The sequence below is a fragment of the Lissotriton helveticus genome, chromosome 7, assembly GCF_964261635.1.
Source record: "Lissotriton helveticus chromosome 7, aLisHel1.1, whole genome shotgun sequence".
In the NCBI taxonomy this organism is placed as follows: domain Eukaryota; kingdom Metazoa; phylum Chordata; class Amphibia; order Caudata; family Salamandridae; genus Lissotriton; species Lissotriton helveticus.
In genome coordinates this window covers 1,931,929,802-1,931,943,864 of record NC_136068.1, presented here as the reverse complement: position 1 = coordinate 1,931,943,864, position 14,063 = coordinate 1,931,929,802, and the positions used below count along the sequence as shown (strand labels likewise).

The 14,063-nt window shown below is 50.8% G+C and overlaps 1 protein-coding gene across 1 annotated transcript in view; it reads left to right on the top strand.

The window, feature by feature from the left end:
- Positions 1-14,063, top strand: part of LOC144770931 (uncharacterized) — an 85,053-nt gene that overhangs the window by 32,955 nt on the left and 38,035 nt on the right. The window contains exons 5-6 of the mRNA XM_078655763.1: positions 8,352-8,462; positions 9,962-10,063. Coding sequence (XP_078511889.1) covers positions 8,352-8,462; positions 9,962-10,063 — 213 coding nt within the window. The remainder of the gene's footprint in view (positions 1-8,351; positions 8,463-9,961; positions 10,064-14,063) is intronic.

The following is a 14,063-nucleotide window of genomic DNA, read 5'->3' as shown; positions in this document are numbered from 1 at the left end:
CTCCTATAAGAAGTTTTTTATACGTTCAACTCATTCCAAAATTCATAAATCTAATTTGTAGTTCTGAAAAATTTGTTGGTGTGCCTGGAATGAAGCTTGGTTAAGAGATTCTAAGGGCGAGATGAGTTTCAAATTTTCTAGAAGGAACATTTACAAAAAACCTTCTGCGTTACGGTTGTGCGTTCTCGCTTGCCATCTGGTTCCCTTGAGAACAGCAGCATAATAGAGGTGAAAATTGGCTTTTGCCTTCAGGTAGGCGGGAGACTTGAAAAATACGAGCAGTGAGCTGATATGCACGTGTGCCATCCAGGAAAACGGCTGATGTTTGGAAAATGTAAACCTTAACCTGGACTAGGGAAGAAGGGATTCCACTAAAGACTACCATCTATTATGCTCTTAATTTTCGTATCTATAAATATTCTATCCTAAAACCGGGCTTTAATACAACCTTTCAACATAATAGTGTAGATTTCTTGTGTGTGTGTGCATCCTTTGGGGAAAAGTTTTCCAGTAACCCACTAAAATAAACCGTTGTTCTAGACATTCTCTGGCGGTATCTGATAGTTGCCTAATAAACATTATCTGCAGGTAAGTTGTGGGCGATGCATGTCTGTTCCTCCTGCTCAAGCTGGTAAGTTGACACAAACATGTTCTTACCTAAGGGCCAAGGTTACCCTACTGGGCTGTGGTTACAAGACTTGTTAAAACTTTATCGTAATACCAGTCCAAACAGTGAAGAGCCTCGTTTAAAAACACTGACGGAGAAGAGAATGGATACCACAATGCAGTGGACAGAAGGGGTCTTGGTAGAGAATTCTGGCCCAGGAATACTAACCCTCCCAGATGACAATTAGATTAAATATATCCAAAAACACATTACACCACATAATGTTTTGTGTTTCAAGAGGAGATTTATTGTTTTAGCAAAGCTTCCAGCAAATGGGGGAGATCAATGAATTATCCCAGGTCATCAAGTGGGGTTGCCTGGCCTTGCAAAATCCACTAATTTAAATTTAGGAAGTTAATCTAGCTCTCGCGTGAATCGTTTATTTACTCAAGTAGAGGAGAAGTTTAGACTAGAGTTTGTGACGGGCGTTAGTAAGGGATGAGGGAGGCAACAAACAGCAATAGTAGAAATCACTTTCTATACTGTTGGGATTGTGTTCCAGTGGAGGGAGCCAAATAACGATTGGAAACTGAGTGGGTGGTTTGGATGCTGTGAGGAGATGAGGGTTGGCTCAGAAGGGGGTTTGTGAGGGATTGTGATGTGCAATATTTTTGGCGGGTGTAAAAATGAGGGGAGATGCGCCTGGATCACCTGCAGACCCGGTTCGGGAGCTTGTATATAGCCCTACTTTTAAGGGAGGATAGGCCAGCTTGATTACAGTATGAGGAGGTGAGATTGATTGTGTCTTGTGAGGTTAAACAGAAGGCCATAATGCAAAACTGATCACCTGAGGCCAGGGTGAGTATAATATTGTCATCAACCTGGAGGTTTTTCCTTTGCTCAGATTTGCTCAGGGCTAAAGCGTTGATGAGAGATGTGCTGGTCCAGAATAGGAGGTGGGGGTACATCTGTTGTATGCCTTGAAGATGATGGTAGAAGCACAGCTTATGCTACTACACAAAGCCTGCTCTCTATAGGGGAGGAGCCAGCACTATGTATTTTTTCAGGATACATATTCATATGCGATTAATGATGTAGTCCTATGTTTATTATTTTGTTAGTACGAACCCTTCTCTTTTTTCACGTGTTAATACTTGTCCTTCGTTCTCTGTTCCTAATCACGCCACTAACCATCCTGTTTCTCATGTTTACATTCTATTGTATTTCTGTCCCTACCCTTTTACCGTACCCTTTCCTTATACTTACCACATTCCCTAACTTTTTAAAAAATCTATTTATCACCCATATTTCATTACTTACCGGTACCTTCTCCAATTTGCTTGCGGTGCTTTTATTCTTCCTTTTTCCACAGATCGCAAGGTAGGTAGAGCAGGAGCAGCAAAGAAGTAGTTTATTTCTGGCCTGTAAGAGATTGGCCAGCTAGTGATAGATGGCAGTGTGAACTAAAAGCCCGGATGTGGAAGAAGAAAGATGATAAAGAGAGCGACCTCTGACCCTGCTCGCAGGCAGATCGCTCCCCACGCCACCACATGGCCGCCAGCTGCCTCGTACCTGCTCCCTGCCGCCCTCCTGTTTTCCTGCCGTTTCCCGCTCCTTCCCGCCGCTGCGTCAGTGCTGCCCCGCCCCCTTGCTCCCCATTGGCCACCACGCTCCCGCCTCCCAGCTGCTCCTCCCTCCCTCTCCCCCTCTTAAGGAGGCCACGCAGTGGCGTAGGAGCGACCTCTGACCGTGCTCGCAGGTACTTTGCTCCCCACGCCACCACACGGCCCCAGCTGCCTCGTACCTGCTCCCTGCCGCCCACCTGTTTTCCCACCGTTTCCTGCTCCTTCCCTCCGCTGCGTCCCTGCGGCGCGCCCCCCTGCTCCACATTGGCCACCCGGCTCACGCCTCCCAGCTGCTCCTCCCTCCCTATCCCCCTCTTATGGAGGCCGGGCAGGAGACGCACGCAGCGGGCGCGCCGATGGCAAGCCCGTCCGCGCCTGGACCCCGCCCAGCTTCAGAACCTCTGGACCCCGCAAACGCCACAACACCAGACTCTGCTACGACGCCAGCACCCTCTACGCACTCAACGCCGGCCGAAACCACACCTACTTCCAAGCCGCCCCGAAACAGACTCACGGACCTTTCTCCTGCCACACCTGCAGCTTCACCTGCGACCGAGCCATTAAACCTGTAAGGACTGGACCCAACCACCTCCGCTGCATACTCCTCAACACCCGCTCCGCACGCAAACACGCCGTCGAACCCTCGGATCTGCTCGACACCTCCGCCCCAGACGTGGCCTTCCTGACCGAGACCTGGTGGAATGACTCCTTGGTGCCCAACATCGCCATAGCCATCCTGGACCCACCAACGCCGCTGGCCACACGCTGCACCCCGTCTTCTCCACAGGCACCCACATCACCTTTGACCACACCACCGTACTCCACTGGACCGACCACCGCTGCATCTATTTCACCTTCAATAAACCAACCACACACCACAGCACCCAAAGCTACCTCGCCGCTGCTGGAGCAAAGTCACCGAAGACCAGCTGATCACCATCCTCGCCCAAAACCCACCAACCGACCCCACTACCCGGACACTGCAGCCCGCAACCTCAGACGGTGGATCGACGACTGCACCAACACCCTGGACGGCTACAAGATCACCCGCAGGGATCGCGCCAACGGAATCGGAGGAGGAATAGCCATCGTCCACAAGTCTACCGTGAAGGTCGGCACCCACGCAGACGACACCCTCAACACCGTCGAACACCTGCACTTCTGGATCCACACCGACCCCAACACCACCCTCAGAGGAACACTCCTCTACAGACCCCCGGACCCCGAGCTCAAGTCAGCGACTCCATCGCCGACCTCGCCAGCACCCACGCACACGCCTCCACGGACTACATCCTCCTCGGGGACCTGAATTTCCACCCTCGAAACAACAACAACGCCAACTCTGCCACCCTGATCGACAACCTCGGCCTCTGACAACTCGTTACCGCACCCACCAACGCCGCTGGCCACACGCTGGACCCCGTCTTCTCCACAGGCACCCACATTACCTTTGACCACACCACCGTACTCCTCTGGACCGACCACCGCTGCATCCATTTCACCTTCAATAAACCAACCACACACCACCGCACCCAACAGCTACCTCGCCGCTGCTGGAGCAAAGTCACCGAAGACCAGCTGATCACCATCCTCGCCCAAAACTCACCACCCGACCCCACTACCCGGACACTGCAGCCCGCAACCTCAGACGGTGGATCGATGACTGCGCCAACACCCTGGACGGCTACAAGATCACCCGCAGGGATCGCGCCAACGGAATCGGAGGAGGAATAGCCATCGTCCACAAGTCTACCGTGAAGGTCGACACCCACGCAGACGACACCCTCAACACCGTCGAACACCTGCACTTCTGGATCCACACCGACCCCAACACCACCCTCAGAGGAACACTCCTCTACAGACCCCCCGGACCCCGAGCTCAAGTCAGCGACTCCATCGCCGACCTCGCCAGCACCACGCACTCGCCTGCACGGACTACATCCTCCTCGGGGACCTGAATTTCCACCTTGAAACAACAACAACACGAACTCCGCCACCCTGATCGACAACCTCGGCCTCTGACAACTCGTCACCGCACCCACCAACGCCGCTGGCCACACGCTGGACCCCGTCTTCTCCACAGGCACCCACATCACCTTTGACCACACCACCGTACTCCACTGGACCGACCACCGCTGCATCCATTTCACCTTCAATAAACCAACCACGCACCACCGCACCCAACAGCTACCTCGCCGCCGCTGGATCAAAGTCACCGAAGACCAGCTGATCACCATCCTCGCCCAAAACCCACCAACCGACCCCACTACCCGGACACTGCAGCCCACAACCTCAGACGGTGGATCGACGACTGCGCCAACACCCTCGCCCCACTTAAGAAACCCTCCAACAACCACGCCAGCAAGAGAGCCACCTGGTTCACCAACGAGCTGCAGACCTCCAAACACACATGCCGGAAACTGGAGAAGATATGGCTCCACGAACGCACTCCGGACAACCACGCAGTCCTCAAGGACGCCACCCGCAGACATCACCACCTCATCAGATTAGACAAGAGATCCTCCTTCAAAGACCGCCTGGATAACAACGCACACAACAGCAAAGAGCTTTTCAGCATCGTAAAGGAACTCTCCAACCCCAGCGCCAACGCCTACGACATACCGCCCTCACAGGAACTGTGCAACTCACTGGCCATCTTCTTTAACAGCAAGATCATTGACATCCATGACAGCTTCAACACCTTGACCGCCCCGACTACGCCAGACCCCACCTCCCCTGCGAACACCACCAGCGCCAACCGCCTGACCTCCTGGTCCAACGTCAACGACGACGAGACACGCAAGGTCATGAACTACATCCACTCATGATCTCTGTCAGACCGTACCCACACCACGTATTCAACAAAGCAGACGCTGCCATCGCACCCCAACTACGGAAGGTCATCAACATCTCCTTCGAAACAACGACATTCTCGGAAAGCTGGAAACACGCCGAAATCAACGCCCTCCTCAAGAAGCCCAAGGTGGACCCCAAGAACTTCCGGCCAATCTCCCTGCTCCCATTACTGGCGAAGGTCATCGAGAAAATCGTCAACATGCAACTGGTCCGCCACCTGAAAGACAACAAGATCTTGGACCGGTCCCAGTCCGTGTACAGACGAAACCACAGCACCGAGACAGCACTCATCACCGCCACAGACGACATCAGGTGCCAACTAGACCACGGTGAAACATCAGCCCTCATCCTCCTGGACCTGTCAGCGGCCTTCGACACGGTCTGCCATCGCACTCTAAAGACACGCCTCCTAGAAGCCGGAATCCAAGAGAAGGCCCTTGACTGGACCACGTCGTTCCTCTCCGACAGAACCCAGAGCGTCCGCCTCCCACCCTTCCGATCCGAGGCCACCGACATCATCTGGCGTCCCCCAGGGCTCATTCCTCAGCCTGACGCTGTTCAACGTCTACATGGCCCCCCTCGCACAAGTGGCCTGCCAACACGACCTCAATGTCATCTCCTACGCTGATGACACCCAGCTCATCCTCTCCCTCACCAAGGACCCGCACACCGCAAAAACCAACCTCCACGAGGGAATGAAGGCTGTCGCCGACTGGATGAGGAACAGCCGTCTGAAGCTGAAATCGGACAAGGCTGAGGTACTCCTCCTCGGACCCACCCCCTCAGCCTGGGACGACTCCTGGTGGCCGACCACACTGGGAACAGCACCGACACCCACAGACCATGCACGCAACCTAGGATTCATCCTCTACTCCTCCCTCTCCATGTCTAAACAGGTCAACGCTGTCTCCTCCTGCTACAACACCCTCTGCATGCTCCGCAGGATCTACAAGTGGATCCCGACCGAAACAAGAAGAATGGTGACAAAGGTCCTCGTCAGCAGCAGACGCGACTACTGCAACGCACTCAATGCAGGAATCCAAGCCAAACACCTACGACGACTACAACACATCCAAAACGCCTCTGCCCGACTGATCGTCAACGTCCCCCGCCGCAGCCACATCACCCCCCACCTGAGAGAACTCCACTGGCTCCCCGTCGACAAGAGGATCACCTTCAAGCTCCTCACCCATGCACACAAAGCACTCCACAACGCCGGACCAGCCTACCTGAACAGCAAACTCCCCTTCTACAACCCCGCTCCGCCAGCCTCGCCCTCGTCGCTGTTCCCCGCATCCAACGAATAACCTCCGGCGGCAGATCCTTCTCCTACCTCGCCGCCAATACCTGGAACACCCGCCCTACCCACCTACAGCAGACCCAAGACCTACTCGCCTTAAGAAGACTCCTCAAAACCTGGCTTTCGAGCAGTGGGGGCACCCCCTCCCCTCAGTGCCTTGAGACCCTCACGGGTAAGTAGCGCGCTTTACAAGTACTTCGATTGATTGATTGATTGATTGATTGATTGAGAAGGCTAGTGACATTCAATCATTTAGGCACTTTTACCATGAGAAGCAGTTACCCAGTGCCACAGAATCAGAAAAGGAAACAGATGAATTCATATGAACGACAAGGTTTTTAGGACCTTTGTAAAAGGGAAATGGCCGAGTAGCCGACAAATAAGGATCCAGAGCTCGTTCTGACCTTTGGGTCCCAGATATGCGTGTCCCTGGCCTAGAGAAAACGAGAACAACCAGATGAAATGATATCAGAAAGAGAGGTGGTGAAAAGAAGAGTGACACCCAGGGCAGATCCTCGAGGAGTGCCTGCTAGCGCAGGTTAGTGGGGAGTCCAGTGCCAGTGATGCCAAGAGATGCCCTGGTGGCTAACATTGTGGGGTGTTTACCAGCAGGAAAGCCAGAGAAAACCTGATAAGGACAGAATAGAAAGTAGGTGATCATGGTGAGGGAGGTGATAAAGTGATATGAAAGCCAGATTGGAAGTGGTTAAGGATTGTGCGAGGTAAGTAGGGAGACGCTTGAGTCGTGTGTGAGTCAGATAGGGAGGAGGTAAGTTGTTTAAACATCAGCCAAACCAGAAAACCTCTGGTTTAGCATCAGTGGGATATCCACAAACAATGGTCTCCTGCCTTGTTGAAGTGACCAGGTACACATAAGTAGATTGAGAAACAGTCTTTAATACCGTTCAACTCCTCATCTTCCAGGGAATGAGATAACGGTCCCAGAAGCTTAACTACAAACATTCTATCACCAAGGGAATGACAACCTGGTGAGAGCAGAACATTAAATGCATCATGGAAACATGACTGACGTTACCTCACTTTTCTATAAGAGCTACTTATGTTCAATGAAAACACTCCAGAGCTACTAGTCTTATTAAAGATTTAACAGTAACCACATCAGACAAGATTACATTCATGACTACCATATGCAAGATTATCAGAGGCAATTGCCTCAGTCCATCAGGTATGGTTGCCGGCAGTAATGTAAAAAATGCTTTCTCGGCGTGGCATGCCTCCACATGGGTAATACATACAGCTATCGCTGCAGTGCCCCTACCACCAAGTTAATCATGTTTCTAATATTCTCCCCAACACCTTTGTTTTTATCACTCAGATATCCGTTTTAAACATACTTTGGGCATTCAACCATTTTTCTCCAAATATCAACCTTTGAATTTGGAAAATACTCACTTTTTCTAGTTACAAATACATACTTTTCAATTTTGATAGAGATATACTAATTCAGTTAAACAAAATCTTCTAATGTACTTCACACAGAAGAGCTACTTTCAGGTAGCTGAAGAATTACCAGTAGATCACAAGCTCCTCGTTGGAGAAGCCTGTACTAAACTCAAAATATAGCTGTATGTATTTGTTTTCAAATCATGATTTAAATCTGGGGTTGCGTTACGTGGCAGAGTCTGGTAGTAGCCACGCTCCGTAATACAAAGGAGCATATTTACATCTTTCCTTTAGGGTCTTGAGGGACTTGCACAAGTTCCAAAGTATACGCATTTGTATGGTAAATCTCCGTAGATGCAGAAGGAAGAGCCTTCAATGTGGGCGCAACATAAGGAAAACAGTACATAACTATCTAAAGAGATACCCGGAAGAGCTTCAGGGAAAATACAAATGGGCTTTATCTTATCCAATGTTTTAATGGTTTTGAATACATTGTTTACAATATTGTGGGCTCAAATTTAGTTTTTCAGCAAACTAAGATTGTTATCTTGTTCCGTAGGATCTCCGTTTACCAACACTGACATTCCTTTGCATAAAGATGAGCCCGTTTCAATTTTTATTGATCATCTCGGTGCAGAAGTAGAGGAAAACAGAATCCACACCAACCCAGGTAATTTGAATTATCAGTTCATTCTCTCTCTCCAGTGAGGCATAGTTGCACCTGCGGTATTTAATTTCTCAGATTTGTCCAAACCTCTTCTCTATTTCGCTGAATTAAAATGTGTGCTTGAGGTATCAAATTGTTAGGAACTGGTAGAGCATAAGCCCCTTCTACCAGTTAAATGGATGTGTGTATACATAGTGTCTTTGTCTACTTCAAGCTCACTCTTTTTGTTTAATTCAAGACCAGTCTAATGCATTTTATGACTAAGTGAAGGAACAAAGCGATACAAAAGGGGATGATGGACGGAGCGTTTGAACAAATCAAACACTCACCCCCAGTTAACTGATCTGGGTTTAATCCATCACCATTCTTTAGCTCACTCCGCCACCCTAGTTCAGACATAGCCATACGCAAATCAGTCTGACCCTGTGCCTCATGGGAACAGTCCAGCCCGAACTGCCAAGCCATGTCTTCCCTGGACCGGAAACAAGCATCCTGGGACCGGTTTCGGATTCATAATCCTCATCAGCCAGGCTATCTTGAATCCAGTGGCCAAGTGAGCAAGGGACTCACATCTGAGTATACCCTGCCACACTTAGGGCAAACAAAGCGATACAAAAGGGGATGATGAGCGTTGAACAAATCAAACACTCACCCCCAGTCAACTGATCTGGGTTTAATCCATCACCATTCTTTAGTTCACTCAGCCACCCCAGTTCAGACATGGCTATATGCAAATCAGTCTGACCCTGTGCCTCATGGCTGGAATGCCAGAAACCGGTTCTCGGAAGCTTGTTTCCGGTCCAGGGAAGGCATGGCTTGGCAGTTCGGGCTGGACTGTTCCCATGAGGCACAGGGTCAGACTGATTTGCATATAGCCATGTCTGACCTGGGGTGGCAGAGTGGGCTAAAGAACGGTGATGGATCAAACCCAGATCTTTTGACTGGGTGTGAGTGTTTGATTGGTTCTGATGCTCCGTCCATCACCACCCCCCTTTTGTACCGCTAAGTGAAGGAACAGACATTACTGGTCCGTCAGTCTCAAGACAGATGCTTTAGAACATAAACTAGTGAGGTCCTCTTTCCAAAGTTGCCAGTCTGTGAAATGGATGTTGCCTCTTCTTATCAGCTGTGTGTGCATGACTGTCAGGGGTTCAGCAAGAGGCCTGTTAATAGACCACTAAAGAGTGGCTACGTCTTACACTTCCAGCCTGGCACAGGAGGGCTGAGAGGTGATTATATTTTAGATGTGCTGTAATCACACAGTTCAACCAATCACTCATTGATAACAGTTACACAGCGCCATGATATCCTGGTGGGTGAAAATGATCTTTACAAATACACATAACATAACAAGGCAGAAATCAAACAGCGGTCTACGTCAGCTCATGTAAATGCACTGTGAAGTGTTTGACGAGGCGATTCCCTCCCTCTGCCACTACTAGAGAATGCTCCATGATGAATAGCTTGTGAAGTAATGTTCTATCTAAATGTCTCTTACATAGCAGACTATGAAGTTGTTTCATTCTGCATAAACGATGAGATGGAGACCAGCTGCATCGACCGTGAGGACAGAAAGACTTCAGAAAGCCCCCACAGTCCCACCGGTGAGTATGTTGGAATCGACCAAATTATTATTATTTTTTTAAATCCCACGATCTATGCAAACACACAAACTTGTTCACTTTCATTGCTTTCTATATTCTCGGAAAAATACCCTCTATATATGAATGTGTCCTCTGAGCGGTGGACTTTGTTTGGTGATGTATAGTAGTGTAATAGACCATAGAAATACCTCCTCAACCGGTCTGTGGAGGAGGCGGCGAGATGGGGCGATGAAGGGGTGTTTCAGGGCCTTCTGTCGTGCTCTTGCTTGTATTTGCATTATGTGATCCTGAGTATCTCATCACATTTCCTCTGTACTACATATGGAATTTCACTTCTTCAGCAAAATAGATTTGCTGTGTTCAAAGTTAGATTTGTAGATGGACTATAACTGCATGGAGCCAGCAGGGTAGCCCTGGAACTGATATTCATTGCAGACATCAGGTGTGTTTTGTAGGTCTCCGGGTTGACTCAATATAAGGACATCCCTGTCTTCCATTCTTGCGAGGTTGGTAAATTAAGTAGTATTAAAATGGGTAAATGTAACTTGTGTTATTTACCGCATTTGATATAAAAATACATTACTAGTCTTGACATCATGAACGTACAAGTCTTAAGCTTTCAGTGAAAGCACCCGCCAAGAGTTCTGTACATATTGTTAAAGTGAAATAAAAGTCAAATACGTGTGTTGTTGAAGGTAAAACTCCACAAAAGTTTTTCTACTACATTTGTAATGGTGCATTACAAAGTAGGACAGTGCAAGCCCAATATCTCTGACTGTTTGAAGCAGCATAGGCACATAACCGTAAGTGGGCTGAGGCAGCATAACCGTCAGTGGCCTGAGCCAGCATAAACATCAGTGGTTTGAGGCAGCGTAACCGTCAATGGCCTGAGGCAGCATAGACATCAGTGGTTTGAGGCGGCGTAATCGTCAATGGCCTGAGGCAGCGTAACCGTCAGTTGCCTGAGGCAGCACAGACGTCAGTGGCCTGAGGCAGCATAAACATCAGTGGCCTGAGGCAGCATAGACGTCAGTGGCAAGAGGCAGCATAAACGTCAGTGGCCTGATGCAGAATAATGGCCAGTGACCTGATGCAGCATAACAGTCAGTGGCCGGAGGCACCATAACCGTCAGTGGCCTGAGGCACCATAACCGTCAGTGGCCTGAGGCACCATAACCGTGAGTGGCCTGAGGCACCATAACCGTGAGTGGCCTGAGGCACCATAACCGTGAGTGGCCTGAGGCAGCATAGATCAGTGGCCTGAGGCAGCACAGACGTCAGTGGCATGAGGCAGCATAAACGTCAGTCGCCTGATGCAGCATAACCGTCAGTGACCTGATGCAGCATAACCGTCAGTGACCTGATGCAGCATAACCGTCAGTGGCCTGAGGCAGCATAACCATCAGTGGCCTTAGGCAGCATAAACATCAGTGGCCTGAGGCAGCATAAACATCAGTGGCCTGAGGCAGCATAAACATCAGTGGCCTGAGGCAGCTTAGACGTCAGTGGCCTGAGGCAGCATAAACCTCAGTAGCCTGAGGCAGCATAAACATCAGTAGCCTGAGGCAGCATAAACGTCAGTAGCCTGAGGCAGCATAAACGTCAGTGGCCTGAGGCAGCGTAAACGTCAACGGCCTTAGCAGTATAAAAGCCAGTGGCCTGAGGCACTATAACTGTCAGTGGCCTGAGGCAGTTTAAACGCCAGTGGCCTGAGGCAGCATAACCGTCAGTGGCCTGAGGCGGCATAACCGTCAGTGGCCTGAGGCGGCTTAACAGTCAGTTGCCTGAGGCAGCATAACAGTCAGTGGCCTGAGGCGGCATAACAGTCAGTGGCCTGAGGCGGCATAGATGTCAGTGGCCTGAGGCGGCATATACGTCAGTGGCCTGAGGTAGCATAACCGCCAGTCGCCTGAGGCAGCATGACCGCCTGAGGCAGATTAACCGCCGGTGGCCTGAGGCAGGATAAACGTCAGTGGCCTTAGCAATATAAACTCTAGTCGCCTGAGGCACTATAACTGTCAGTGGCCTGAGGCAGCATAAAAGTCAGTAGCCTGAGGCAGCGTAAACGTCAGTGGCCTGAGGCAGCGTAAACGTCAGTGGCCTTAGCAGTGTAAACGCCATTGGCCTGAGGCACTATAACTGTCAGTTGCCCGAAGCAGTGGCCTTAGCAGTTTAAACGTCAGTGGCCCGAGGCAGTTTAAACGTCAGTGGCCCGAGGCAGTTTAAACGTCAGTGGCCTGAGGCAGTTTAAACGTCAGTGGCCTGAGGCAGTTTAGACGTAAGTGCCGTGAGGCAGCATAACTGCCAGTGGCTTGAGGCAGCGTAACTGTCAGTGGCCTGAGGCACTATAACTGTCAGTGGCCTGAGGCAGTTTAAACATCAGTGGCCCGAGGCAGTTTAAACGTCAGTGGCCCGAGGCAGCATAGACGTCAGTGGCCCGAGGCAGTTTAAATGTCAGTGGCCCGAGGCAGTTTAAACGTCAGTGGCCCGAGGCAGTTTAAACGTCAGTGGCCCGAGGCAGTTTAAACGTCAGTGGCCCGAGGCAGTTTAAACGTCAGTGGCCTGAGGCAGTTTAAACATCAGTGGCCTGAGGGAGTTTAAACGTCAGTGGCCTGAGGCAGCATAGACGTCAGTGGCCTGAGGCAGCATAGACGTCAGTGGCCTGAGGCAGCATAGACGTCAGTGGCCTGAGGCAGTTTAAACGTCAGTGGCCTGAGGCAGTTTAAACGTCAGTGGCCTGAGGCAGTTTAAACGTCAGTGGCCTGAGGCACCATAGACGTCAGTGGCCCGAGCCAGTTTAAACATCAGTAGCCCGAGGCAGTATAAACGTCAGTGGCCCGAGGCAGCGTAGAAGCCGGTGGCCCGAGGCTGTGTAAACGTCAGTGGCCCGAGGCAGTTTAAACGTCAGTGGCCCGAGGCAGTTTAAACGTCAGTGGCCCGAGGCAGTTTAAACGTCAGTGGCCCGAGGCAGTTTAAACGTCAGTGGCCCGAGGCAGTTTAAACGTCAGTGGCCCGAGGCAGTTTAAACGTTGTGGCCTGATGCAGTTTAAACGTCAGTGGCCCGAGGCAGTTTAAACGTCAGTGGCCTGAGGCAGTTTAAACTTCAGTGGCTTGAGGCAGTTTAAACATCAGTGGCCTGAGGCAGTTTAAAAATCAGTGGCCCGAGGCAGTTTAAACGACAGTGGCCCGAGGCAGTTTAAACGTCAGTGGCCCGAGGTAGTTTAAACGTCAGTGGCCCGAGGCAGTTTAAACGTCAGTGGCCCGAGGCAGTTTAAACGTCAGTGGCCCGAGGCAGTTTAAACGTCAGTGGCCCGAGGCAGTTTAAACGTCAGTGGCCCGAGGCAGTTTAAACGTCAGTGGCCCGAGGCAGTTTAAACGTCAGTGGCCCGAGGCAGTTTAAACGTTGTGGCCTGATGCAGTTTAAACGTCAGTGGCCTGAGGCAGTTTAAACGTCAGTGGCCTGAGGCAGTTTAAACGTCAGTGGCCTGAGGCAGTTTAAACGTCAGTGGCCTGAGGCAGTTTAAACGTCGGTTTAAACGTCAGTGGCCTGAGGCAGTTTAAACGTCGGTGGCCTGAGGCAGTTTAAACGTCAGTGGCCTGAGGCAGTTTAAACGTCGGTTTAAACGTCGGTGGCCTGAGGCAGTTTAAACGTCGGTGGCCTGAGGCAGTTTAAACGTCAGTGGCCTGAGGCAGTTTAAACATCAGTGGCCTGAGGGAGTTTAAACGTCAGTGGCCCGAGGCAGTTTAAACGTCAGTGGCCCGAGGCAGTTTAAACGTCAGTGGCCTGAGGCAGTTTAAACATCAGTGGCCTGAGGCACCATAGACGTCAGTGGCCCAAGCCAGTTTAAACGTCAGTGGCCTGAGGCACAATAGACGTCAGTGGCCCGAGCCAGTTTAAACATCAGTGGCCCGAGGCAGTTTAAACGTCAGTGGCCCGAGGCAGCGTAAAAGCCGGTGGCCCGAGGCTGTGTAAACGTCAGTGGCCCGAGGCAGTTTAAAC